The sequence below is a fragment of the Plectropomus leopardus genome, chromosome 18 (genome assembly GCF_008729295.1).
Source record: "Plectropomus leopardus isolate mb chromosome 18, YSFRI_Pleo_2.0, whole genome shotgun sequence".
Taxonomy (NCBI): domain Eukaryota; kingdom Metazoa; phylum Chordata; class Actinopteri; order Perciformes; family Serranidae; genus Plectropomus; species Plectropomus leopardus.
In genome coordinates, this window is record NC_056480.1 from 4,508,921 (window position 1) to 4,522,520 (window position 13,600).

The following is a 13,600-nucleotide window of genomic DNA, read 5'->3' on the forward strand; positions in this document are numbered from 1 at the left end:
AATATGCAAAAGCTTAGGCTAACAGCTGGACTCAAAATGTGTCCAGGGTTGGCAGTTTGATCTGCCTGCTCACACATGAGGGCAAGACTCTGAACCCTAAGTGGCTCCCGGTGGGCAGACCAGCATCTTGCATGGCAGCTGCATCACCATAAGAATCATATGCATTAATATGAAAACAGCCTTCTTGGGTTAAACCATTATTTTGTACAATGAAGCAAAAATATCCAGATAAATTAACATTAAGCAAAACACATTTTTGAGTGCACCTTCTTATTTGGATTCCTTAAAAAAAATATCCTTGTTTTTAAAATAGGCCCAATGGGAGCAAAGAAGCAGCAAGAGGGTTATGCTAATATTACAAACTAGATTGGACAAGCCCTTGAATACTATGCATTTTATTTTCTGCTTCACTTTGCTTTTGTTCGTTATTGTATTTTAAATGTCATTTCCTCTGGTTTGGTTCTGACAGTGAATTGTGAGCAGAATTAATAACAAACACATTAAAGGTAACTTGGCATTTTTGTATTTGAGGAGAGAGTCAGAGGGGGAATATATCATCATATCGTTACTTATTACTTATTTTTATTTTAGGAGGGAATCGGCATGTTGATGTTTCTCAGAAAATACACTGTTTGATAATTGTTTCTATTGGTGTGTTTGCCTTCTGTTCATCATTAACTGAGAGGGGTGCTCCTCTCATGGCAAAATATCTGAAAACTCCCCTCTTCATTGCCACTTGCTGTCTTATACACCAAAGTAAAATCACTAAGAAAATGTTATGTAAGTGAACTGCAACGCCCACTCTGCCCACAGGCACAGGGAGTTTATACTGTACAAATCTGTTCTCACAACTCGGAGCTACTACCTCTGGCTATACTCAAAGTTGAAGAGCTGAAATATGTCTGAAAAATAGCTGAAAACTCTGAGATGTTCTTGGGAGTATTTATTTGAAAAAATCTTTCCTGGCACGCTTGTTAATCCATTACTGAAATTCAAACGAAAAAATACTCTGAATGAAACGGAAAAACACCAAACACCAAAAAAATAAAGCTTTGTGATTCACTCTCTGTTGAAAATTCATTTAATTGGAATAGTTCATTCATTACAGAAAAAAAGGAGAAGCTTTATAAAAGTCTGTGCAGGATGCCAAAAGGTCTTACATGGTATATAAATAATCACTGATTTATTCTTCAAGCAAACAAGGTGGTGTGGCTGCTTGTTCATGGCAGTGCAGTGAAGTATCGTTACAGTCAATGATTACTTTGGAAAAAATGACTAATGAGATCTGAAGAATTTAAGTGATTCAAAATGAGAGTGACAACGTGCAGACAAATCAGTGAACACATTTCTGGTATCAAAAGCATACAGGTTTAACAGACTGTCTCCTTGTCATTTTTGTTTGTTTTTCCACTTACAGCTTAAACTTGCGCTATCCTGAGAAAGACATTTTAATGATTTCATGTTTAATATAAGATACAGACACTGGGCTGAAAATAAACCACAAAAATGCACAATATACACGAGCATGAAAAACCAGACAATTTTACATGAAGCAAGTGTTGGTATCAGCTTCATAATTCTGAATTTAATTCTTTTACACAAACATGACGAGTCTCATGAGCAATGACTTTGACATTAAGTGAAAAGGTGAGTTTTTTTTTCTTTTTCTCATGTGCGTGTTTTGTTTTTTTCAGAAGCAACAGCAGTAATATTGACAGTGACAATACTTCTCCTGCCTGACACACGGGCTGAAACTAACAATAAAATGTAGTTTAGCCTCAAGAGCCATCCTGACTTGGGTTTCCCAAAACCATTTTACAACTGGGAGAGCGTGTGTTCTGTGAAGTTTCAGTCACGTGAATGCATTGAATCCACATAATAATGAACATCTGCAATGCAAACTTTAATGCCCCTTAGAATGATGCATTGAAACTTTATTTTAAGAATTGGCGTCTGTGCGTATTATATCAGAAATGACGTTAAAGGAGATCACCAGTGTTACATATTAATGCATGCCACGTGATTGGTCTGACAGTAAAGGTTAGTTGGTCCCAGCAAAGTTTGCCAAAATGTGACCAGTGATATTGTTTTTGAGGTGGGGACTCTTATTTCTCACAGACATTGTTATGGGACAGAAAACCCTAAGAAAGGCTCAACTTAGATATCAGAGGTTTGGACTTGAGTCACAAATTAGATTACTTTAGACTCGACTTATCAAACTTTAAAAAGACTTGACTAAATGACTCATGACTTCACTCGGACTTGAGCCTGTAAATACATATGCAATGTGTATTTCTTTTTTTAGGACATCTCTTACCAAGTTGCCATATTTTCAAAAGAAATAAATCCAATTTCCCCGGGTTTTTAAAGGTATAAATGTATGTCAAAGGTGTATGAACACAGCGTAAGAAAATTAATGTCATTCCAGGTTTCAAATGGCTAAAAATAAAACACCAGTATTCTCCTTTAACTATCATCTCAATGCCAGAATATAACAAGTCAAGGGGATGATGGGAAACCAGGAGCAGACCTCAGTGACAAGATCAGGATGGACTCATGAGGCCAGCTGTACAGAAAAGTGCAATTCATAGTTTAACTATCATAATTAGCTATCAGCATCACGGCTGCTGTCCCACAAGCAATCGACAGGTCAGCATGCTGCAGTTATACTAACTCTTAGGTATACACTGGGACAGCAGATATAGGCTATAATATCAGAGTATGGAGAAACAGTAAGCACATTAGTAGCAAGAGTCGTCTTTTTGGTGCTAAATGTGATGCTACAAAAAAGTTTTGACGATGATATTCAAGCATGTTCTTTCACTCAAAAGAGAATAGAGATGCCTTAAAGTAAAACACATCAATTATATGAAAATTAGAATCTTCTTTTTCTTCTCTTATATAAAAAAAAAACATTCTCAGGTGCTGGGAGTATCACGGTGGGGAGAGACGTGTGTCTACAAAACAATATTCAAGCAAACAGAGTATAATGCCTTTCTGAATAATTCAATTAAGCCCAGAGAAGGAGCGCTGCTGAACTGGGATCAGTTTGTCCAAGTGTGTGTTCCTTACCAGTTTCGAGTGACAGAGGCCAGTGGTTTTCACTTATTTCATCCAATTATCTGTCATGAGTCAAAGATAAGACTAAATTCAATCACAGTAAGAGCCGCTGAGTTACACTGGAGTGAATTAAAACGAATTGATCTCAGTGTCAAAACCCGCCGCTGACAGTTCTTAAATTTTGCACTAAACCAAATTCTATTATGATCAAAGGTACGAGCAAAAAAGCGTCACAGGAGGCATCATTTTGTGGTTTTTCATTACACTCTTTGGAATTACAGAGAACAGTAGATTAACAGAAGATTGAATCTCCCAGAATTGAAAGAGTATTTTATTAAATCTCGCCCTGCCCACACACGGATCAGCGCTCCTGTTCTGACAGGCTTTGTGAAAAGCGTCTCTGATGTGTAATGAAACAGAAAACATCAGACGAGGTTGAATGACGGGAAGCGAAATCCTTTCATAAAGCCTCCATCAGCTGTGAACTTTAGCGTTATTATTCCACCGGGCGCATGCTGAAATCCAAAAGGAGGCTCACGGCCTTTCACCCTGCAGAACGCTGAAGTGCCCCTCGACAGATACTTTGTGATGTTTGCGATGAATGAAACATTTTATCTTCACCCCAAACAGCTCAGTATAATCACAAAAGATCTGATAAAAGCAGCTTCGCCACCTTCTGAAATACAATATCAGTGTGTTTAAATGTGAAAACATTTCACTGACATCATCGTCTCTGAGCAGGTTAAGTCCAAAGCCCAGTCACTGGAATAAATGTTGGCATTGTACGCTTCTGCAAACCACAAATATGTTACTTTTACACATTTCATTCATATTATATCAACATTTCTAAAGTGTTGCAGTTTTTTAAGCTGATTTTGCCATCAGGAGGTGGAGGGGTTAGTGGATGGTGTGACATCTCATGGAGATACCTGCCAAGTTTCAGCACACTGAACCAGAACAATAAACAACAGAACCAGATTTGATTAAGCGAGTCATTACTGTGTTTCCAGCTCCTTTTCAGGCACCAAACGTGGGTGTTTTGTTATGACTTTTCACTGTTTTTTTTCAGCAGGGATAGGGCCACAATAAGCTTTTTTTTTCTACCAAGATATCTCCGTGTTTCTTGCCAGGTTAAAGCCACAAAAAGCTTTTTTTCCCTCCTTTTTTTTACCAAGACATCTCCGTGTTTCTTGACAGGTTAAAGTCACAAAAAGTGGTTGTTTTTTTTTTGTACTGAGCCATCTCTGTGCTTCCCGCAGAGATAATCCCCTCCAAAGTTTGTATTTTGTAACTGGGTTGTAAATTCAACATTGCAGTGTTTCCAAATATTATTTAATTTGCAGGTGACATCTTTCACTCTGCAAAGGCTTGAATTTGTTGAATTTCCTGTTTTTTTCATTGGATTTAACATACTGTGCTGAAACAGCTGAAATTGTTTTTTACCCCCTTATTTTGGGTAATATGCTGATTTTCTGATGTTGGGAGAACAGGAAGCGCAGAAAAAAATTCTCATTATTCCAACTTTGCAAACAAGTGTATTTTTACCAAAATGTTGGAGTATTTCTTCAGTTTTTCTCCAACACATCAGCAGCTTAATAAAATCTTTCCACTGTATAATATGTTGATTTTCTACACTCCTCTCTGTCCTACTTCGAGTCTTAATAAGACAAGTACAACCACCCTGTTGCTGTGTCAAATAGTGCACCCATGAGGTGACTACAGATACTCCATCACTGCTGACGGACGTGTCGATGAAAGGATTTCACACGGCGTCACTGTGACCTCAACATGAAGACATGACATGACACGGGAGAGCCTTCTGGGCTGAAGGCGTCTCCAGCACTACGTGTTAGTTTTCTACCTGCTGTGGACGTGTGGTTAAAGGATTAATGCAGCGTTTTGATAGTATAAAATCTTGCATAAGCCTTGCAGTAAGAAACATATTAGTATTTTCACATTATACACATGCAGATCACGTATTTTTTATATTTACAAGAGTGGAAAAACAACGATGATTAAGAGTGACGGATGTTGTGTTGGATGTTAGTGATGTCTCAGTGCCATTATCATTTATATTGCTTTAGATTTAATTGTAAATAAGTCAGTCCTTCGACCATCAGTTTGTCATTAGTCCATCGTACCTTCTTATTCTTATTCTTATCTGAGCTTATTTGACCCAACTTGATATTTACACCAAACAAAGTTTTTGGGAGCCTTACTGTTGTCTTTTTCTCTTATTATATCAAATCAAGTCAAAAAGTCCCTGCAAGAGCAAACGTTTCCCTACAAAACAGCCATACAAAATCAATAATTCAACAAGTGGGGTATGCATATCATTTCACACACTCATGATTCATGTATTTAACATTTCAATTAAATAAAGTCTCAATCCAAACTACATTTTTTCCTGAATAAGAAGGGAACTACTTTGTCATTTTTTTGCAGATCAATATATTGTATTTACAATAGCTGCTACTTATTTTTGCCGTCTTTAATGACAATGTGAACCTTTTTCTTGCCTCGGAGGGCTCACCTGTTTAATTTTGTGCTTTTCTTGTCCAGACACCAAACACCTGTGTCTGTCCGACTGCTTTTAGTTACCATCGGAGGTATGAGGTCGTAAATCTCGCAGACTTTTCCAGGTTGACATCAATTCCGTTACAGCATGAGGTAGTCACACTGCTAACAGCTGTCAATGGGAACGATAACACGGGCATCTAAATGGGATCCTTGGGACACTGCAGCTCTGTTATGATGAAGATTACTGTGTTTTGTGTGTTTCAGTAGGGAGAATGTGTGATTTATGCCGTTTTGATTCCCTATTAGTGTAAAATTGCTGCACTCTTCTTTTGCAGCGGCTCTGTGCGAGTATCATGGACTGTTTGGCCCTGCGGAGGGGAGGACATGATTGGACAGAACAGTGTAAGATGTCTCACTCTCATTCTGTGAAATGTCTTTGGTGTAAATCAGTTTTACTGTGACCTGAATTAGCCCGGGCTTCTTCCACAGTAAAGAAAAAGGAAACTAATTAGTCAAAAGTAGTTGTTACGGCTGTGAGAGCTTCATCTAATTGACTCTGTTCATGTTTCTCTTTAAATATGTTTGAACTTGTGCCACTATTTCCACCCTCTCATCTGTATTTCTGTGCCCCATTGCTTCTGTCTTTTCTTACTTTATTCTTCCACAAAATGCATTTATTATTATTTCTAATTAAAGACAAAACTTAAACATGAAAAGTCGATTTTTATCCAAGGATGTCACTCAGAAGCGACCTGTGGTATATCTACACCACTATCATTTATTCTTTTTTAAACCTCGAATGCTTCAGAGCTCTTCACTGTAAACAAATGTACATTACGAACTATCAGTTTTTGGAATTTAAATGCCCTGGACTCAATAAAAGGCGTAACCTGGTCACAGAGTGACTTAATACATTTATACTGGAGTGGTTGTAAACATTTGACCCTTCTATACTATAAATACTACACACTACTTACTGGTACAGTCAATGGTCAGTATAGCCACCAGAAGAAAATGTTGGTGTTGTACGTTTCTGCAAACCATGAATACGTTACATTTGCATACACTGCATACGAATCATGTAGTTTCTAAAATAATATACTTTAGAGCAGACATTCTCAAAGTCTGGACTTGGCACGTCAATTCAGACCCAGCTCACACCTCGTATCAGGAATACAATAATACAATGTAATGAAGTGTACGTTTACAATTTTGAAAAAAATGTTTTATACTTCTAGCAATTTGGAGATCGTTACAGCGATCCTGGCCCGAGTTTAAGCCTTAATCGTAATCATTTTTATGTTGTTGTCATGGCAAAGTTGACAGCTGGCGAGCATGTGACGTTTCATCACGTGTCAGAGTTCAAGGGTCGGCTAACATTTGTCTGTTCCATAGACTGTAAAGATTTATTTATTTTAGATTCTTTATATAAAGTCTACGTAAGCTGATTTTGTCATCATGTAGGGATTGCTAGATGGCATGTCACCAGACACGACACCTTCCAAGCTGCACACCAGTGTTTGAGACCAACAAATAAAACACCTGCTGTCTTTTAGCACTGCTGTGTTTCCAATGACTTTTTAAGCACCAAACATTGGTATTTTCAAACAACCTATTGCTGATTTTTCAGTGAGAATAGTGGCTGGTTTTTAGAGAGATTGGTTTTTAGAGGAGGCTTCTTTCCCTGCCAGTATAGTGGCACAAAAAAACGGTTATTTTTTACCGAGACATTGCATTTACTGCCAGGATAGTGGTATGAAAAGCAGTTGTGTCTTACTGAGGCATCACTGCTTTTCCTGCCAGGCAAAAAAAGTGATGTTTTTTTTTACCAAGATACTGCTGTGTTTCCAGCTGTGAAAGTGCCTTGAAAAGTGGTTGTTTCAACCAAGATATCCCAGCTTTTTCAGCAGAAATAGTGGCATGAAAAGTGGTGACATTGCTACTTTTCCTTCCAGGATTGTGCCACCAAAACTGGGTGTATTGCGCCAAAAGATTATTTTTTCCTAACCTTAACAAATGCTTTTTGTGCCTAAACCTAACCTCTTGTGTTACCACAGCTCTGCTGAGAAACACACTGTTACAACTCATCCACAACAAAATAATTCATTTATGTATCTGTGGTTTGCAGAAACTTTCAATGCAAGCATTTACTTCTGTCGAATGGCTTGTAGAATCACTGAATTTCATGTTGCACAGTTGTTGGGTTTGGATTCATGGAGCACAAGTAACAAATGTGAGGTCATTTTTGAGTTAGTGGTATTACTATAACCATTAATTCAGGATTTTTATACTCTAAGAGCACCCTCCTCTTTTTCATTTCCAATTTTTCACGAGCTGAATGCAGAGGACTGAATGTCTAATATATCCACACACACATACACACACACACACTTCTCATAATCACTGTTATTCAGTCTCACTCCATTGGGGCTGTAGGCTGCGTCGTTATCTCAGATTGATCCAACTGCTTTCCAAGTCACTTCATTTTGGCAAACAACTGGGCTACAATAATCAGAGCTCCATCCGATGGATGGGAGCTAAGATGAAAATAGGACGCTTTAAATCATGCAAGTCATTTATCTGTTCCCCAAATAGTACCCTGTTCCATCTCTGTCGTCTCTTTTATCACCGCTCCTCACTCTACGGCGTCCGTGAATCGGTCCTGCTGCATAGAGACCAAGAATCCAATTATGTTCTCGGGAGCTGTTCCAAAAGTCCAAGAAATGTTGCGCACTGTCCTCCTAATTTTATGTTGCTCTGACAGGGCTTGTGTCAACTCCACTGGGGGGTGAAAATAAATAAAAACAGACGAGAACAGTTTCCACAGTTAGCTGTCGTTCTTGTGGGTGTTTTCTCTGGATCGTCATCATTAGCGTGAGTGAGATGAGGTGGACATTTCGACAGGTTTCTTCAGGTGACGCCCTCAAATGTGTCAGATTTGACAGCGAAGATATGAGAGAAAGGAAAACCGCCACTCGCATCGGAGATGTGGTGTTCAATCTACGGAGTTTGTTTCACTTTTCAGGTTTTTCAGAGAGGATATCGGCCAACGCGTGCTGAGACAAGCACTTCTGTCGGAGAGGCGGAGACGCTTTCTGATACACTTGTATTGTTAATAATAGAGTCTGTGTATCGGGTGGGAAGAAATATAATCATCGTGGTGCTTGTCTGATGCCGTGAGAGCAGACAAAAGTGCTGTCAGAGGCAACACACTGAGATTCGCCTCGGTACAGGAGAAGCTGTTGTTATTAGTAGCCTTGGTCTTAGAAAATAATTTGTTGGAGGCGTGCTGACTTCACCTGTCAAAAGTGTCATACTCCTGAAATTTTTTTTTCCTTTTTGACAATGTTTCGGCAGGAGGTGAAATCTTTCGATCTCATTTAGGTGTTTTCCTAAAAGTGCTGAGAGTGTTTTACCCTTTTTACATTAACTTCTTTTTGAGCCCCGCCGCCCCGTTGAAGTTCGCATGCAGACAGTCTACTCTATAACGTCAGCATTTTCCTGTACATCTGAACTATGATTTCTACTTTAATGTTTCATTTAAATGCATGCATTTTCCATATGCACAGATTATTTTGATACAGTTTGGGGTTTGCATCTAATTTTCCAGTGTTGAGTGCGTTAAATTTTGTATTGTGCATTTTGTGCAACTGCCTTTTTAGTATTTTCTTTTAGGCTAAACTGACATCTGAAGCAGGAGTATTTTGTCTATGATTTCTGTGACTTTGTGGTGTTTGGATGATCGACAGAGCCAGATTGTTGTGGATGTCATTATTGTTTAGGAGCTAAAAAATTCACCATGGTGGATCCTCTCAGGTGCTCTGAGCTGGTTCCTCGTTCTGCACAGCTTGCTCGCTCTCCGCTCCTGCTTCTGTCTTGGCTGAATCCGACCCAGCGGTGCCCCTGGAGGCCGCTCCTGGTGATGCAGCACCTTGTAGACTGCCGTCCGGGGTGGCGGCTGCAAGTGAGCGAGGATTGGAGGCTGGGCTGGCGCTCATGGCGGAGTCAGGGGTCCGGCTGGCGCTGAGGTCCCCAGGGGGGACAGCAGTGGCATCCTGGCTGTCGGAGTGAACTTCTTCGGTTACTGCTGTGGGGGAGACGGCGTTCAAGAGGGGCTTGTGGGAGGCGTAGGTCATTGCGGCATCTGTGTCACTGTCCAATGGGAGGCCAGAGGTGAACTCCACCCCGGAGTCGCTCATCTCCAGGAAATTATCGGACGAGAGGGTGTGGTAGCGGCCCGGTTTGGAAACCTCGAGGCCCTACGGAGGAGGAGGGAGGAGAAAGCAGCGAGAAGAGGAGTGATGGCGAGGAGAGGAGGAGGGGTGAAGGTCAAAGGAGACAAAAGGCACAGTGAATATGAGATCATGAAAGAAACAAGGAGAGCAGAGGAGGTATAAATCAGATGATAAAACAAAAAAGGGCAGAAAGAAAGACAAATGAGAAAAAAATACAAAAAGGAGTCAGAAAATGGAAGAAGGCACAAGAAAAAAGATGGATAAGATGAGTAAAAATTCCCCCAACAGAGAAGAAGAGATGGAGGAGGGATGTTGTTTAGGATGGAGGAAGGGAGGGAAAAGAGGAGGGGAAAATTGAGGTCAGGGGAAGAGCAATGTGAATAATTCATGCACATGTTTCTGGGACCATATTTATATTTACCTTCCTCTACCATGTACAGCTTATTTTCCCTGTTACATGGAGACAAGATGCACTGCGTGATTTTTTTCTGAACTATTCTGTATCGCTGGTCTCCTTTTGCACATAAGCAGAAGCTCTAATCAAACAGCTCAAAGAACTCCCTGAACCTTGACCACTTCAATTTCTTTATTTCACTTTCACAAAAGCTCCTTCCTATAAACTTTAATCTAATCTGTTCCATGACTGAGCAGAAAGTCTGAGGTTGATTGCTTTTTAATTACACTTGGCATTGATGTGACTTTAAATGGCAGGTAGCTTCTGCCAAGCAATCTAAAACGCACAAGGTTAATGATTGCTTTGTTTGTAAATCTGTTCGCTATGCAGCTGTAAAGGAAAACTGCCCTGATAGTACAAAGGTGTTTTGTAATCAGGTTTAAGACATTACTCCAGATCAAGACTTTTATTATGGCGGGAAGGATTCTTGTTTAATGTACGTTATCAAAAGAGTCATGAAACCTCAAAACCCTGTTTGTTTTGTTGACCTATTAACCTGCTTTTCACTTTGAGACCAAACAATCTTGCACAGTGATGAATAATTCAAGCTTAGCTTGTTGACTCATCTGTGTCAAAGTAAAAAACTAATGCAGGTTTGGCTGCTTCTGGCTGCAAAATCTGGTTGGACATTTTGACAGTTTATTTATTTTGTTAATCATATACTTGTACGTTGATAACATATTTTAAGGTTAATTAATTTGCCGCCACCTTTCTTTGTCTCTCTGTGAAAACTAGAATTAGCACCTCAGTGTTGTTTACCTCTGTGCACTAGTCAAGGTGCAGTTACAGTTTTATATCCATGACTGTGAAAACTTTAATGTTTCACTCAGATGTGCAACAGAAGGCCTATATAATCAGCACAGTTTCAAGGTGGAAACCCAAGATTGGTGTCACCAGTTCAGTGTCTGACCAAATGTCTCCCCTAAATCAGTATGTTTCAGAACATTGTGGTGTCACATTGAAGTTGACCTTTTGGATATAAAGTGTCATCACATCCTCATTTTATTCTATTTGACATTTGTGTGAAATTCTGTCATAACTGGTGTATGAATTCATGAGTTGTGGCCGAAAAACATGTTTTGTGAAGTCACAGTGACCTGGACCTACAACCAGTTCATCATTAAGTCCAAATAGACATTTGTGCCAAAGTTGAGGAGATTCCCTCAAGGTGTACTTGATTGCATTCACGAGAATGAGATAGACACAAGGTCACAGTGACCTTTGATCACAAGATACTAATCAGTTCATCATTCAGTCTAAGAGGCCATTTGTAGCAAATTTTATGAGAAATAAATTTCATGAAAAGTGTCCATGAGATATCACATTTACAAGAATGAGTGGGGTGCAGGCTCACAGCAAACTTTACCTAATTGGAAATTTTCCCAGATTTAAAAAAAATTTCTTAAGGAGTTCAGAAGATATCGTGTTCATGAGAATGAGACAGACAAAAGCTCACAGAGACCTACAACCACCAAATATCTAATCAGTTCAATGTTGAGTCCATGTGGACGTTTGTGACGAATTTGAAGACACTCCCTCAAGGCGTTGTTGAGATATAACGTTTAAAGACTGGGACGTACAGCGTAAGTACATACAGATGGACATATGGACAACCATGTTGCCTCTGGCCTCAGCTATCGCCGGCACAGAGGCATAAAAACAGCTTCTAGGTTCAACCACTGACCTTTATGGTGACCTCTGTGCTCTCCGACGGCTTCTCACACACAGACTGCATCAGAGATTCCTCCGTGAACCTGGTGTAAGCCTCATGGACCACCTGCAGACCCACACACACACACACACACACACACACACACAAACACACAGAGGAGACGTGTAAAAATGTGGCCACAACAATGTCATGTCCCAGCACCTGAGTGTTTAACTGATGTATGGTGACAACTAGTCACCAAAATACATCGACACTGCTGAAGAGGACATAAAAACACACAAACACAGAGGGCACATGTAACTGCACAGAAAGCTCTAAAATACACATATAAGATATTGAAGAGGAAGCTTGTGTGACATGACAGAGAGACTGTTTTATTTGTCTTCACAGTGGGGCTGGAGGTTGAGAGGAAACAGAGCCAAAGAGGATGTAATTTTTCAAAAATGTCGGTTTCATTGAGCTGCAAGAAAGACCTCATGAGGGAAGATAAAAGACAGATGGAGGAAAGGTGCACTCTGTTTGAAAAATAAAAGCAGCAGAGGAGGAGAGGGAGGACTGAGATGGATTTGTTGTAAAAGAAGTCGAGCAAAAATAGAGACAAGTCTGAGAGAATGAGGGTGACAGATAAAATGTGGTAGCTGGAAAGAAAGTCATTTAAAGAGACAGTTCACCCCCAAATCAAAAATCCATATTTTTCCTCTCACTTGTAGTGCTGTTTATCAATCTAGAGTGTTTTGGTGTAAGTTGTAGAGTGCTGGAGATATCAGCTGTAGAGATGTCTGTCTTATCTCCAATAAAATGAAACTGGATGGCACTCTGCTTGTGCGGCTCAAAACGCCCAAAATAATACATTTGAAAAACTCAATAAAAATGTCTCTTTCCAGAAATCATGACCCAGTTACGCAAGATAATCTACAGACTTCATTGGGAGCAGTTTCATGTAGGAACTATTTTATTTTGTCATGTGTTGCTGCTTTGCTGTCAACTTCAGCGTCCGCATATCACGACGATTTCTTAATTCTGTCCATCCATGAGCTATACCTGCTTTTTTTTCTTTTCTCAAAGCTGATTCCAATCATCAATACTAAAAAGTCTTGAAAAGATTCAATGAAGAGGCCCTCCCTAAATCTGCTTTATTTATATCAACACATGCAAATGCTCTCTTTCTCCTAGTATAAATAAGTCTATTTCTCAGGTCATGTGACTGTCCTATACAAATAGATATAAATATGCAATATACCATTTTCAGGAGAGGGGCTTCTGATTATGAAACAGGCAACTTTTTACTAAAGCATCATTTTTTGTTGTTTTAACTCCTTAATATACTGTTGGGTAGTTAAATGTAAAGCAGGATCATCATATTCTATAGGAGCGTCATATGTTTGCAGCATTGTTATCCTGTAAGATATCTCTACCATATCTTTCGATAATCACTTTTCAGTTGGTCGAGTGGGCGCACCATGTATAGAGGCCACGTCCTTGCCGCAGCTGCAGGTTAAAATTTTAGCAATTTGCTGCATGTCATCCCCTCTCTCCCCCTTTTAAGCTTAAGCTATCCTTTCAAATTAAAGGCAAAAAGCCCCCAAAATAATCTTTTTCTTATTTAAAGTCAACTTTTTATCATAGTGTCAGAAAAGCAGCCCTGTTTTCAGTTGTGAT

The 13,600-nt window shown here is 39.5% G+C and overlaps 1 protein-coding gene across 1 annotated transcript in view; it reads right to left on the reverse strand.

The window, feature by feature from the left end:
• Nucleotides 1-3,921: 3,921 nt before the first annotated feature.
• The window catches only part of LOC121958293, a 34,700-nt gene continuing 25,021 nt past the window's right edge, over nt 3,922-13,600 (reverse strand). The window contains exons 9-10 of the mRNA XM_042507181.1: nt 11,954-12,046; nt 3,922-9,839 (exon numbers count right to left, since the gene is read on the reverse strand). Coding sequence (XP_042363115.1) covers nt 9,393-9,839; nt 11,954-12,046 — 540 coding nt within the window. The 3' untranslated portion in view covers nt 3,922-9,392. The remainder of the gene's footprint in view (nt 9,840-11,953; nt 12,047-13,600) is intronic.